This window comes from Emys orbicularis, chromosome 1 (genome assembly GCF_028017835.1).
Source record: "Emys orbicularis isolate rEmyOrb1 chromosome 1, rEmyOrb1.hap1, whole genome shotgun sequence".
In the NCBI taxonomy this organism is placed as follows: domain Eukaryota; kingdom Metazoa; phylum Chordata; order Testudines; family Emydidae; genus Emys; species Emys orbicularis.
The window spans coordinates 367,091,035-367,106,530 of record NC_088683.1 but is presented as its reverse complement, the minus strand read 5'-3'; the positions used below and the strand labels follow the sequence as shown (position 1 = coordinate 367,106,530).

At 44.9% G+C, this 15,496-nt stretch overlaps 1 protein-coding gene across 1 annotated transcript; it reads right to left on the bottom strand.

Moving 5' to 3' along the window:
- Positions 1-11,600: 11,600 nt before the first annotated feature.
- LOC135874037 (olfactory receptor 52R1-like) lies at positions 11,601-12,548 on the bottom strand. Its single transcript, XM_065398763.1, has one exon. It carries the CDS (start codon positions 12,546-12,548, stop codon positions 11,601-11,603), a length of 948 nt encoding a protein of 315 aa, XP_065254835.1.
- Between the last annotated feature and the right edge of the window lie 2,948 nt (positions 12,549-15,496).

The window sequence follows — 15,496 nt, the reverse complement described above, 5'->3', positions numbered from 1 at the left end:
TGCCACCAGGCAAAGGCAGGTTTAAGTGATTGGGGACTCCTTACTGAGGAGGTTAGACAGGCCTGTGACCAGGGCGGACCCAGAAAACAGAAGGGTGTGCTGTCTGCCGGGCGCTAAGATACGGGATGTGGACCTGCGGTTGAAAAGGATCCTAAAAGGAGCAGGTAAGAACCCCTTGATCGTCCTTCACGTAGGAACGAATGACACGGCTAGGTTCTCGCTAGAGAGAATCAAGGGAGACTATGCCAGGCTGGGGAAGATGCTTAAGGAAGTCGAGGCTCAGATTATCTTCAGTGGGATTCTGCCTGTTCCTAGAGAAGGACAGCAAAGGGCAGACAGAATTGTGAGGATAAATAGCTGGCTAAGGGAGTGGTGCTATAAGGAGGGTTTTGGGATGTATGGCCACTGGGAGGCTTTCGGGGACAGACAGCTGTTCTCACGGGATGGACTTCACCTGAGTAGGGAAGGAAATAGACTTCTGGGAGGGAGGCTGGATCATCTCATCAAAAGGGCTTTAAACTAGGAACTTGGGGGAGACGGTTGGGAGACGTCCAGTTAATCTCCACGCCAGATTCCAACACTGAAAAAGAGGGCGAAGAGATAAGCACAGATATAGGTAGGGGTAGGGAATTGGACATAAGAAGGAGGGGGCGGATGGACAGTACGGGGTCCGTACCAAATTGCATAACTAATGGGAGAAAGGATAGACAGCATACGGTAAGATGTTTATACACAAATGCGAGAAGCCTAGGTAACAAAATGGAGGAATTGGAACTCCTGGTCCAAGAAATGAAACCTGATATCGTAGGAATAACCGAAACGTGGTGGAACTGTAGTCATGACTGGAGTACAGGTATGGAAGGGTATGTGCTGTTTAGGAATGACCGGAAAAAAGGTAAAGGTGGGGGTGTGGCATTGTATGTCAATAATGAGCTAAAATGTAAAGAAATAATAAGTGATGGAATGAATAAGACGGAGTCTGTATGGGCAATAATTACACTGCGTAAAAGAACTACTAGAGCCTCCCCTGAGATACTGCTTGGGGTGTGCTATAGACCGCCAGGATCTAGCCTAGATGCAGACAGAGAACTATTTAATGTTTTTAAGGAAGTAAAAACTAATAAGAGCTGTGTAATAATGGGGGACTTTAACTTCCCAGACATAGATTGGGGAACAAATGCTAGTAACAATAATAGGGCTCAGATGTTCCTAGACGTGCTAGCAGATGAATTCCTTCATCAAGTAGTAGCTGAACCGACGAGGGGGGATGCCATTTTAGATTTGGTGTTGGTGAGTAGTGAGGACCTCATTGAGGAAATGGTTGTAGGGGACAACCTTGGCTCGAGTAACCATGAGCTAATTCAGTTTAAACTAAATGGAAGGATTAACACAAATAAAACTGTGACTAAGGTTTACGATTTCAAAAAGGCCAACTTTAATAAATTAAGGCAACTACTTAGGGAAGTGGATTGGGCTAACATACTTAGAGAGCTAAAGGCAGATGAGGCCTGGGATTATTTCAAGCTGAAGTTGCACGAGCTGTCCGAGGCCTGTATCCCGAGAAAGGGAAAACGCTTAGTGGGCAGGAGAATTAGACCTAGCTGGATGAGCGGGCGTCTCAAAGGGGCGATTAAGAAAAAACAGAAAGCGTACAAAGAATGGAAGAGGGGAGAGATCGACAAGGAAACCTACCTTATTGAGGTCAGAGCATGTAGGGATGCAGTGAGAAAGGCCAAAAGCCGTGTAGAGTTGGACCTCGCGAGGGGAATTAAATCCAATAGTAAGAGGTTTTATAGCCATATAAATAGGAAGAAAACAAAGAAAGAGGAAGTGGGACCGCTGAAGAATGTAGATGGAGTGGAGATTAAGGAAAATCTAGGCATGGCACAATACCTAAATGAATATTTTGCATCGGTCTTTAATAAGGCTAATGAAGGGCTTAGGAATAGAGGGAGCAGGACAGAGGGGAATAAAGGAGGGGCGATTGACATTACAGTATCAGAGGTGGAAGCCAAACTTGACCAGCTAAATGGGACTAAATCGGGCGGACCGGATGATCTTCATCCTAGAATATTGAAGGAGCTGGCGCGAGAAATTGCAAGCCCCTTAGCGATAATTTTTAATGAATCTGTAAACTCAGGGGTGGTACCGTTGGACTGGAAAATAGCTAATGTGGTTCCTATTTTCAAGAAGGGGGAAAAAAGTGACCCGGGTAACTACAGGCCTGTTAGTTTAACTTCTGTAGTATGCAAGGTCTTGGAAAAAATTTTGAAGGAGAAAGTAGTTAAGGACCTTGAGGTGAATGGCAATTGGGACAAATTACAGCATGGGTTTACGAAAGGCAGATCGTGCCAAACCAACCTGATCTCCTTCTTTGAGAAAGTAACAGACCTTCTAGATAAAGGAAATGCGGTGGATCTAATTTACCTCGATTTTAGTAAAGCGTTTGATACTGTGCCGCACGAGGAATTATTGGTTAAATTAGAAAAGATGGGGATCGATATGAAAATCCAGAGGTGGACAAAGAACTGGTTAAAGGGGAGACTGCAGCGGGTAGTACTGAAAGGTGAACTGTCAGGTTGGAGGGAGGTCACCAGTGGGGTTCCTCAAGGTTCGGTTTTGGGTCCTATTTTATTTAATCTATTCATTACTGACCTCGGAACCAAATGTAGGAGTGGGCTGATAAAGTTTGCGGATGACACAAAGTTGGGAGGTATTGCCAATTCGGAGAAGGATCGGGATATTCTGCAGGGAGACTTGGATGACCTTGTAAATTGCAGTAACAATAATAGGATGAGATTTAATAGTGAGAAGTGTAAGGTGATGCATTTAGGGATGACTAACAAGAATTTTAGTTATAAGTTAGGGACGCATAGGTTGGAAGTGACGGAGGAGAAGGACCTCGGAGTCCTGGTTGATCGCAGGATGACTATGAGTCGGCAATGTGACGTGGCTGTGAAAAAAGCTAATGCGATCTTGGGATGCGTTAGGCGAGGTATTTCTAGTAGGGACAGGGAGGTGCTGCTTCCATTATACAAGGCGCTGGTGAGACCTCATTTGGAGTACTGTGTGCAGTTCTGGTCTCCTATGTTTAAAAAGGATGAACTCAAACTGGAACGGGTACAGAGAAGGGCCACTAGGATGATCCGAGGAATGGAAAACCTTTCCTATGAAAGGAGACTCGAGGAGCTCGGTTTGTTTACCCTAACCAAAAGAAGGCTGAGGGGGGATATGATTGCTCTCTTTAAATATATCAAAGGGATTAATACCAAGGAGGGAGAGGAATTATTTCAGCTCAGTAGTAATGTGGACATGAGAACAAATGGATATAAACTGGCCGTGGGGAAGTTTAGGCTTGAAATTAGACGAAGGTTTCTAACCGTCAGAGGGGTGAAATTTTGGAACAGCCTTCCGAGGGAAACGGTGGGGGCGAAAGACCTCTCTGGCTTCAAGATTAGGCTTGATAAGTTTATGGAGGGAATGGTTTGATGGGATAACGTGATTTTAGTCAATTAGGCATTAACGTGCCATCGCTGGTAAAATGAGGGTCCGGCTGTAGAATCTTGCCTGTATGCTCGGGGTTCTACTGATCGCCATATTTGGGGTCGGGAAGGAATTTTCCTCCAGGGTAGATTGGCAGAGGCCCTGGAGGTTTTTCGCCTTCCTCCGCAGCATAGGGCAGGGGTCGCAGGCTGGAGGATTCTGTTGTGGGTGGGTCAGCTTTTGTGGCCTGCATCATGCGGGAGGTCAGACTAGATGACCATATTGGTCCCTTCTGACCTTAAAATCTATGAGTCTATGAGTCTATAACATGAACAAGAGAACATTTAGTTAAACTGAAAGTCTGAACATATAACCTTGAGAAAAGGTAATTGCTAACATAATTCATATTTGGCTTGTAGAACTCCTTGCTACCAACATTATTGGGGTGAAGAGCATAGAAGAATGGGATTCACAAATGGATTGGCCATTGTACTATAACATCTTTCATCCAGAAGGATGCACTGTGCCACTGAAATGCACCATCTTGGGGCTGGAGTCCGTCAGACGGGATGAGCAGGATTGCCCAGAAATCAGTGACATTTTGGCCTGTGATTCTTTAGCAAACTCATCAGTTATGGCAAGGGCCCTGGGATGTTTCATGGCTGTGCAGAGTGGAAAGGACCACAGACATACTCTCTATCCCACCACACTGGTGTTGCACAAGGTTTGTCAATCAGGTGAGCTCCTCAGCAAGAGATGGGTACCTGTGAATTCTGAGACGGAAGTGTCCTCCTTAGGAATCCCCCTCAGGTATCCATGACCCACACTTCTCTCAACCCAGCATGTGCAGCAGCATCCCATGCTGAGAGCCGGCACACGTTGTGGACAGTTTATAATATAGCTCTGTGTAATCCCAATGGGGTTCGCTCAGCCTCTAGAGGAGAAGGGAGGATCTGAGTGTAAACAGGCTGTAAACAAGCAACTGTCCGCTTCTGTGCTAATTATCCAATTTTAGGAGTAAACAGTAATTAAGGAACCTTCCCAAAGGTGGATGAGAACTCATCGGCTCTGTGCTGAGTCAGAGAGGCATTGGCTGCTCAGTACGTTTGTGTGTATATATTTAAAAATTATAGTTGATGAGTAAGGAAATTAGGGATAATGCCTAATTCTCAGGATAGATGGGTAGATAGTAGACAGAGAAATCTGGAGAAAGTTGACTAAGAGGAGACACAAGCACTTACAGCAAACACATGGGGCTGTCGCTAAGGGATCAGAGATCAGTACTTCTCATCAGTAACTATCATCATACTGTGTAGCACCTTTCGTTGATGGATCTTCAAAACACCTAGCAAAGGAAAGTCACTATGAGCCATCCCCATTTCACTGATTGGTAAACTGAGGCACAGGGAGACATGACTTGTCCAAGGTCACACAGACACTGACTGACAGAAGCCAAGTGTCCTGACTTCCCTTCCATAACCACGGTCTTTCTGTCAGTAAGTGATCACATGACAACAGGAAAATGGACTTACGGTCTTGCTCGGCCTGTTCACTGGGGCAGGGAGGGGAAAGGAATTCCCTGGTGTGCAACCTGGAACTGTCAAGTATCAGGGGGTAGCTGTGTTAGTCTGCATCTACAAAAACAACAAGGAGTCTGGTGGCACCTTAAAGACTAACAGATTTATTTGGGCATAAGCTTTCGTGGGTAAAAACCTCACTTCTTCGGATGCATAGAGTGAAAATTACAGATGCAGGCATTATATACTGACACATGGAGAGCAGGGAGTTACTTCGCAGGTGGAGAACCAGTGTTGACAGGGCCAATTGAATCAGGGTGGATGTCGTCCACTCCCAGTAATAGATGAAGAGGTGTCAATTCCAGGAGAGGAAAAGCTGCTTCTGTAATGAGCCAGCCACTCCCAGTCCCTATTCAAGCCCAGATTAATGGTGTTAAATTTGCAAATGAATTTTAGTTCTGCTGTTTCTCTTTGAAGTCTGTTTCTGAAGTTTTTTTGTTCAATGATAGTGACTTTTAAATCTGTAATAGAATGACCAGGGAGATTGAAGTGTTCACTTACTGGCTTATGTATGTTACCATTCCTGATGTCCGATTTGTGTCCATTTATTCTTTTGCGGAGGGACTGTCCGGTTTGGCCAATGTACATGGCAGTGGGGCATTGCTGGCACATGATGGCATATATAACATTAGTGGATGTGCAGGTGAATGAGCCCTTGATGGTGTGGCTGATGTGGTTGGGTCCTCTGATGGTATCGCCAGAGTAGATATGGGGACAGAGTAGGCAACGAGGTTTGCTACAGGGATTGGTTCCTGGGTTGGTGTTTCTGTGGTGTGGTGTGTAGTTGCTGGTGATTATTTGCTTCAGGTTGGGGGGTTGTCTGTAAGCGAGGACTGGCCTGCCTCCCAAGGTCTGTGACAGTGAGGGATCATTTTCCAGGATAGGTTGTAGATCGTGGATAATGCACTGGAGAGGTTTTAGCTGGGGGCTGTATGTGATAGCGAGTGGTGTTCTGTTATTGTCCTTGTTGGGCCTGTCCTGTAGTAGGTGATTTCTGGGTACCCGTCTTGCTCTGTCAATCTGTTTCCTCACTTCCCCAGGTGGGTATACTGCCGAGCTCTCTGACATACTAATCTGGGCTCCAGCTCACACTGTGAGGCTGTGACAAGCTGCAATCCTCTCAGGTCTTGCACTTACACAGCTATACACAGACAGGGACACACCCAGCTGCAGTTACATGAATGCTTTCACTAGCCATCCATGAAACAACAATAGAGTCGCTCCAGCCAGTTCCCCTCAGCTCCCCAGCCTAGGACCCAAGAGCTGTACCATCTTGCCCTGGCCAAAAGCCTGACCAGTATGTTTATTTCCCAGTCTGCCCCTCCCTCAGTGTGGAGAGGACAATACATCAGCATGAGCAGAATTCCCTTATTATTTCAAACAACATCCTGTATTAAGTAAAAAATAAATCAATAAAACAGCTTTATTAATTACAGAAAGATCGATTGTTTAAGTGATTACAAGTAATAGTGTAAAGAACAAAGCTGAAATCTGAGAAATAAACAAAATCACAATCTAAGTTCTATACTCTAGATAGGCTTTGAATCAAACAGTGTGTCTGTGCATCAGGGAGGACGTCCATTCCACATTTTGCATAATTGCAGGACTCCGTGTCACTCTGATCTGGATACTGCATGTCCTGATGTCCTGCCCCCACCACCCCACACACTGTGCGTTCCTGGATCTCCCCTAGTGACATTTCCAACACCACCTCTAAGCCAGAAAGATGTTTTTATTTGTACTGCATTTTGGTGCTTCTCATCCTCTCCAGAAACAGAGATGCAGGGGTTCATGGTGAGCAGACCTCTCTCCCACCTTCCAAAAAATTGTTATCCTAATTGTTTTGAAGCTTTAAGCCTTTGAGATTGAGATTTCAGCAACTCTTCATTAATGATATGGAGGATGGTGTGGACTGCACCCTCAGCAAGTTTGCAGATTACACTAAACTGGGAGGAGTGGTAGATACGCTGGAGGATAGGGATAGGATACAGAGGGAACTAGAAAAATTAGAAGATTGGGCCAAAAGAAATCTGATGAGGTTTAAGAAGGACAAGTGCAGTGTCCTGCACTTAGGACAGAAGAATCCCATGCACTACTACAGACTAGGGACCGAATGTCTAGGCAGCAGTTCTGCAGAAAAGGACCTAGGGGTTACAGTGGACGAGAAGCTGGATATGAGTCGACAGTGTGCCCTTGTTGCCAAGAAGGCTAACGGCATTTTGGGCTGTATAAATAGGGGCATTGCCAGCAGATTGAGGGACGTGATCATTCCCCTCTATTCGACATTAGTGAGGCCTCATCTGAAGTACTGTGTCCAGTTTTGGGCCCCACACTACAAGAAGGATGTGGAAAAATTGGAAAGAGTCCAGGGGAGGGCAACAAAAATGGTTGGGGGTCTGGAGCACATGACTTAGGAGGAGAGGCTGAGGGAACTGGGATTGTTTAGTCTGCAGACGAGAAGAATGAGGGGGGATTTCATAGCTGCTTACAATTACCTGAAAGGGGGTTCCAAAGAGGATGGAGCCCGGCTGTTCTTAGTGGTACCAGATGACAGAACAAGGAGCAATGGTCTCAAGTTGCAGTGGGGGAGGTTTAGGTTGGATATTAGGAAACACTTTTTCACTAGGAGGGTGGAGAGGTAATGGAATGTGTTACCTAGGGAGGTGGTGGAATCACAGGAAAAACCACACAGCACAAAAAAGGGAAACTACTGTGACAGATAGAAGGACACAGTAAGAGACAAGGAACTGAACTTAAACACAAATATTTGTCTAAACTCTTTGCAATACATTTGTAGTTCCAATTTTACCAGGTAAATCCCTTGGTGTTTCTGACAGTACTAAACAACTCAAGTCACTGTGCTGGTGAGTATCTGCCCAGAGGGTTCGTGACTTGAACCCTGGAAACGTTCCTGAGCCCTCAGCACTAACTTTAATGCAGGAAGAGGCAACTCACCGAAATCCTGCTCAGCAGAGAGAGGAAATCTCCTTCCTGCGACAGCAAGGCAGAGTCTTGAGAATCAGTGTATGAATGTCACATGTCTGACACTTGGCGTTCTGCACAGCGACCTTTATGATTCTCCGTACAGTCCCTGTGGATTTTCAGGTTGGCCAGGACTCCCGCATAATTCTCTGGACTCTGTGTGAGCAGCCGGAAGAGCAGAAAATGGACCTTGTAGAACTTCAGCCTGAGAACCACCCCCAGGAGAAAGGAAATGATTCACCGATAACAGGGGCTCAGATTTTCAGGGCAAACTGTGTCTTGCAAACTGTTCAGTGTAGCAACTGACGATGGCTTTCTTTTCTGTGTCTAATGTACAGCCATCTGCACTCTGTGTGGGAATGCTGCCACAAGATATGGGACCAAAAACAATTTATCGTAGCAGTATATTGCTGCATACTTCACATGCAGTTGTAATATCCAGTGCATTAGCCTCTGAAAAATCAGTGCCACCCCGTAGAGGCCAAATTACGTGATTCTGAATTTATGCAAGCTGAAGGGAGTGTAAAAGGCTTTCTTCTCCCAGGATTCTGGCATCAATGTTATTTGCCAGTGTGCCTTTGTGAGGTGTTAAGTTGAATATATATCTGACAGCTACCAAGTGTTCTAATAGTTAATCTACTCTCTGCATCAGGGAGGCACCATATTTCAGTACTGTGCTGATTTTGCAAATTGATGCAGAAATGCGTTATGATATCCTGGGTCAGAGCTAGAAGGATGGGACTTCTCCACTCACTGTGCGATTCGTTCACCTCTCCCCATGCTAAAATGACCTGGAATTCATCTCGCATAATATCCCACATTTTACGAGAGAACAGCCATGTTATCTGCCTGATCTGTTGCCCTGGGACTATTTCAGGGTGCTGCTTGGGTGAGAAGATGTTGGTAAAGGAACCAAACAACTTCTACATCTGGATCTCCTGTTTGGGCTACCATCCCTACCCCCATACTTGCGTCAATAGGTGCCTTGCGGACAAATTTGGGCTCCAGAGGGTATGAGTCTGATGGGTTGTCACCCCTGGGGTACACTCTAGGAGCCATGAGAACTGCTGCACCCCTCTAATCTCCCAACTGGGCTGGCCCTGTTTCACACTGCTTTGCTGGAGATTCAGCCTCTTCAGGCCCTGTGATCACCAACACTACAGAAGATTTCAGAGGGATGGCCATGTTAGTCTGTATCAGCAAAAACAATGAGGAGTCCCTGAGGCACCTTAGAGACTAACAAATTTATTTGGGCATAAGCTTTCGTGGGCTAAAACCCACTTCATCAGATGCATGGAGTGGAAGATACGGTAGGGAGGTATAAATACACAACATATGAAAAGATGGGAGTTGCCTTACCAAGTGGGGGGGAGGGTCAGAGCTAACGGGCCAGTTCAATTAAGTTGGAAGTGGGGTACTCTCAACAGTTGACAAGAAGGAGTGGAAATCACTTTTGTAGTGCTAATGAGACCAATGTAAACAAGTTGGCCAATTTCAAACAGTTGAGAAGAAGGTGTGAGTATTTAGCAATGGGGAATTAATTTTGTGTAAAAACAATGAGGAGTACTTGTGACACCTTAGAGATAAAAAATGTATTTAGTTTTTGTAGTGACCCATCCACTCCCAGTCTATATTCAGGCCTAATTTGATGATGTCCAGTTTGCAAATTAATTCCAGTTCTGCAGTTTCTCATTGGAGTCTGTTTTTTAAAGATTTTTTGTTGAAGAATTGCCACTTTTAAGTCTGTTATTGAGTGACCAGGGAGATTGATGTGTCCTCCTGCTGGTTTTTGAATGTTATAATTCCTGATGTCAGATTTGTGTCCATTTATTCTTTTTTTGTAGAGACTGTCCGGTTAGGCCAATGTACATGGCAGAGGGTCATTGCTGGCACATGATGGTATATATCACATTGGTAGATGTGCATGCGAACGAGCCCCTGATGGTGTGCTTGATGCGGTTAGGTCTTATGATGGTGTCACTTGAGTTGATATGCAGACAGAGTTGGCACCGGGGTCTGTTGCAGGGTTTGGTTCCTGCATTAGTGTTTTTGTTGTGTGGTGTGTAGTTGCTGGTGAGTATTTGCTTCAGGTTGGGAGGCTGTCTGTAAGCAAGGACTGGCCTGTCTCCCAAGGTCTGTGAGAGTGAGGGATCATCCTTCAGGATAGGTTGTAGATCCTTGATGATGCGCTGGAGAGGTTTTAGTTGGGGGCTGTAGGTGATGGCTAGTGGTGTTCTGTTACTTTCTTTGTTGGGTCTGTGTTGTAGTAGGTGACTTCTGGGTACCCTTCTGGCTCTGTCAATCTGTTTCTTCACTTCACCAGGTGGGTATTGTTGATGTCTGGCTCCTGTAGTTTACCCAGCTGTGGGACCCCTCCTGCTTCTGCTCCTGCTGATACTGGAACAACTCAGCTAAGAGGGCTGTAACACAAAAGGCTAGGAGGCAAGAACCCATTTTTAAATATAGTTCTGTTTTTCACTGGGAAGCGGGCCTCAGGGGAGGAGGGAGGAGAGGAAGGACTCAGCAAGCGACAGACATGGTCTGCTCTCTCCTGTCGCTTGCTCTTTTCTTCGGCTTTCCCGTCACTATTTGGATTATTTCCATGTCCCTCCCCTCACCCCAAGCTGTAAGAGAGACATTTCAGTTTTCGATAGGGGTTGCAACTTTCACCGTGAGACAAGAGGCTACTTAGATTATTGAAACACTGTATCTAATTCCTACATAAAAGGAAAATTAATTAAATATGAGACCCCCCTCAACTCTAATACTAACATGTCCTAAAATCCTGTGGCAAGTCACTAAAAGGACACTGGTTAGGTATAAAATTTTAATGTATATTCTTACTTAGTTACTAACTCTGTGGAGAGAGGAACCCTGTCAGGACTCCTGGGTTCTATCTCAGCTCCGTAAGGGGAGTGGGTTCCAGTGGGGGGCAGATAAATCTTGGGACCACATAAGTACTTCATGAACCATTGGTTTTACTCGGTATGGTCATTCTGATCTTCTTATTTAGACCCCAGATGTGTCTGCTTCCTGCTGTAACATCCTATACCCCACTCTCCTCCCAGAGACGAGATAGATCCTAGGAGTCCTGGCAGGGTCTCTCTCTCCACAGAGTTAGTAACAATGTAGGAATAAACATTAACATTTTAAAATTAACCAGTGTCTCTTAAGTGACTTGCCATAAGATGTGAGAACATATTGGTTTTAGAGATGACTGGGTCACAGCTGACAAGGGGAGGGGAAGTCAGGAGCAAGTGACAGGGGCAGGGCCTTGGGGAGAAGACACACAGCAGGGTCAAAGCTTGACAGAAGAGATGGGGCAAGATTGCAATTTCAGGGACTCAGCTATCAGTAATTGGAACAGTGGCAACGCTGTGTAGTGTACATAGACTGATTCCCCAGTTCATCGCATTGACACAGCACAGTAAGGACAGGGAAGGGTATAATCTCACTTTGACTGTCCAGTAAGTGATTGAGGGAAGGGGCCCCAGCAACGTGCACCAGCCAGCTCTGCACAGAGATCAATCTGAGAGCTAGAGCACAATTAGAAAACATTTAAATCTCTTTATGAGTAAACAGCTGGAGCAGCCTGCCCCGGATCTGTTTGGTCCTCATCCCATAGATGATGGGGTGTAGCACAGGGGGCACCGGGTGGAACACACTGGGAATGAGAACGAGGAAGTGCAGTGGCACATTGTGGCCAAACCGGTACATGAGAGAGAAGAATAACTCTGGGATGTACAAAACTAAGATGGCACAAACATGAGAGATGCAGGTCCCAAAAGTTTTGAGCCGGGCATCCTTTGTGGGGAGGTGGAAGATGGCCCTGAGGATCAGAGAATAGGACACGGCAATAAAAAACACATCCATTCCGATCACAGAGAAAAGATCAAACTGGCCATAGTAACTACTGATGCGGATGTCAGCGCAGGCCAGCTTCACCACAGCCATATGCCCACAACAGAAGTGGGGGATGATGTTGGTTCTGCAATATGGCCACCACCTCGTCAGGAAGGGATAGGGTAATGCGAGTATGCCACTGCGCAGCACCACGGCCAGGCCTATCTTGGCCACAACAGAGTTTGTCAGGATGGTGGAATGTCTCAGGGGATGGCAGATGGCCACGTAGCGATCAAAAGCCATGGCCAGGAGGATTCCAGACTCCATCGTTGAGAAGCAGTGAATGAAGTACATCTGGGTGAGACAGGCACTAAAACTGATCTCCCTGGAATTGAACCAGAAGATGCTCAGCATTTTGGGTATGGTGCTTGTGGACAGGACCAGGTCGGTGACGGCCAGCATGCAGAGGAAATAGTACATGGGCCCGTGGAGGCTTGGCTCCCTCCTCACGATGAACAGGATGGTGAAGTTCCCCAAAATGGCTATGGCGTACATGGTGAAGAAGGGGATGGAGATCCAGACATGGGCTGCCTCTAGGCCAGGAATGCCAACTAGGATGAAGGTGGAGGGGTTGGTGAAGTCGCTTGTGTTGGAATCTGACATGGAGTAGGGGAGAAAGTGTCCAACTGTGAGTCATAAGGGTGTCTCCTGCATTTACCGTATGCTCCCTGACTTTCTGTGTGTTCCCAGGATCTCGGGTGTTGGTCTCAGTAGAAATGCCTGAATGGAGAGACAACATTAATATGAGACACTGCATGCACTAGTGGAGGCTGTTCACATGGGAGGAACAGATTGATCACTCTTCACACACTGAAAAATTACATTTTCATTATTCTGAGAAAATAACTATGAACAATGACCCTACTAAATCCAATTCCATATCTTGTGGTGCTCCCTGCTTTAGTAATTCCTACAGTTTGTGGTGGGGGAACCTTAAGAGGTACCAGAAGGAAACACAAGTGTGGATACTGGTTATCCATCATTGTTCCTCAATGCAATGAGTGCCAGGACAGGGAGCCCATACTGCAGGGAGGTCCCCATTCATCCAGTTGCTCGAAATCAGAGAGTGGGAAAAAAACAAACTTTTGCGAAGACATGTACTGAGAGAAACATCCCAAGTAGAACATACCTCAGGGAAAAGACCTGGGTGACATTGATAGCAGTGGACAAAAGAAAAGGAATCTTCAGATCCCTAGGATATGGGATGGAGAATAACATCTTCGGGATATGTGTTCAGTTTTGGCCACCCAGTCACTATTAAGGATATAGCATATATAAAAGGGATTTCCAAGGCAGGCTTTGAGAATGGGGGAGGCTGCCATACACAAACAGATAGAAAACTCTGGGACTCTTTAGTTTACACAAGAGCCAAAGAAGAGAGCATATTATATAGGAGAGGAAAATAAAAAGTGAAACTGATTTACATTCAAATTGACAATTCCCAACCAGTACTATTGATTGACACATAGTGCTCCAAGAGGACTCATGCCCCAAAGCTTGAGGAAAATTATCAGCAAAACTGATTGGGAGGAAAAATTTAGACAGAAAAAATCTGAATGAATATTGGTAATTCTTTGATAACAGTTTATTAGATAGCAGAAAACTCATGATTCCACAGTCAACAAAGTGAACGACTTTGGGTAAAAACTCAGTTCAGTGGTAAAGTGAAGGCAGCAATTGTGTGTGGGGGGGATCATATGTAACACAAAGGAAAACGGGAAAATAGCTAGCCAAGAATAGAAATCGGAAGTTATGAAAATTGATAAGGGACATTAAGACATCAGGGAAAACTCCACGTTTGGCAGGGCTATGGATCAGAAAAATGAGGTTATTAAGTGTATTAAGAACAAGAGAAATCCTAGAAAAGTTTTATGTCAATTCCTGTGTTAAATGTAAAGTATTAAAAAATAAAGGGGAAAGGGTTTTTTTTATAAAAGAATTGGCAAGGCTAAGAAATTTTGGAAAAGCTGATATGGGATTAGTTAAAAAAAAGTCTAGAAATGTAAGTAATGCCATCACCAACAGGGTTTATGCAAAACAGATTTTGTCAAATAAACCTGATTTCATCCTTTTATGAGAGTACACATGGTTGATCAAGGGTACACATTTGGTGGATCAAGGGAACAATGCAGATGCAACGAACCTTGATTTCTCAGAGGCATTTGATTTAGTAGGGGAAAATACTGAGCTGGTGAGTAGGAGCAGGGGAAGGATTTTGCCTCTGCACATGGGATTGGTGAAACAAACGGCATCAAGTTCTGGGGTCCACATTTGGAAACAGATGTTGAAAACTTGGAGAGGGTGCAGAAAAGAGCCACAAGAATGATTGGAGCATAGAGTAAAAGCCGGATCGTTAGACTTGAAGGTGTATATCTCTTTAACTTATCAAAAAGATGATGAAGCAGAGACTTTCATGGGGAGAAAATTGTGTGTAATAATGGGCTCTGCAATCTACCAGACAAAAGCTGAGCAAGACCGAAGGGCTGGAAGCTGAAGCCAGGCAAATTCCAGCTTGAAATTAGGGCCAAATGTTTAGCACTGAGGGTGATTAACCACTGCGACACACTGAGAAGGGAAGTGTTGGATTCTCCAATTCCCCATGTTGGCAGATCCAGACTGGATGTTTTTTTCTGGAAGATCTGCTTGATGGGTTGTTTACACTTAAAATGCTACAGCGTTGTTGCCATAGTGCTTCAATATAGACACTATTTACACATATGGATGGTGTTCTCCCCTCAGCATAGATAATACCTGAGAGGTGGTAGCTAGGTTGATGGAAGAATTAATCTCATGCAGTCTACATTAGGGCACAGATTATCCAACAAGTTCTTGGAATGTATTGGAGACAATTTTTTGTTCCAGAAGCTGGAGAAAGCTACAAGGAGAGAAGCTGTTCTAGACTTGATTTTGACAAACAAGGAGGAACTGGTTAAGAATCGGTAAGTGGAAGGCAGCATGGGGGAAATGACAGACTTCATGATGCTAAGGAATGGTAGGAGGGAGACCAGCAAAATAAAGACAATGGATTTCAAAAAGACAGACTTGAGCAAACTCAGTGAGTTGGTAGGTAAGATCTCATGGGAAGCAAGTCTAAGGGGAAAAACAATAGAAGACAGCTGGCAGTTTTTCAGAGAGACATTAGTAAGGGCACAAGAGCAAACTATCCCACTCAGTAGGAGACTACAATGGCTTAACCAGGAGATCTAAAAAACAAAAATAGGATCCTACAAAAGTGGAAACAAGGTCAAATTACAAAGGAGAAAAATAAACAAATAATACAAGTATGTAGGGGCAAAATTAGAAAGGCCAAAGCACAAAAGATCAAACTAGCTAGAGACATAAATGGTAACAAGCAAACCTTCTACAAATACATGAGAAGCAAGTGCAAGAGCAAGTACAGGGTAGGTCTGTTACTAAATGAAGAGGGAAAAACAATAACAATAAATGTGGAAATGCCAGAGGTGCTTAATGACTTCTTTGTTTCGGTTTTCACCAAGAAAGTTGGTGGTGTTTGGACACCTAACCTACAGAATGCCAGTGAAAATGGGGTA

Coding starts and splice junctions, on each gene's coding strand:
- LOC135874037 (XM_065398763.1), bottom strand. CDS start 12,548: ATGTCAGATTCCAACACAAGCGACTTCACCAACCCCTCCACCTTCATC.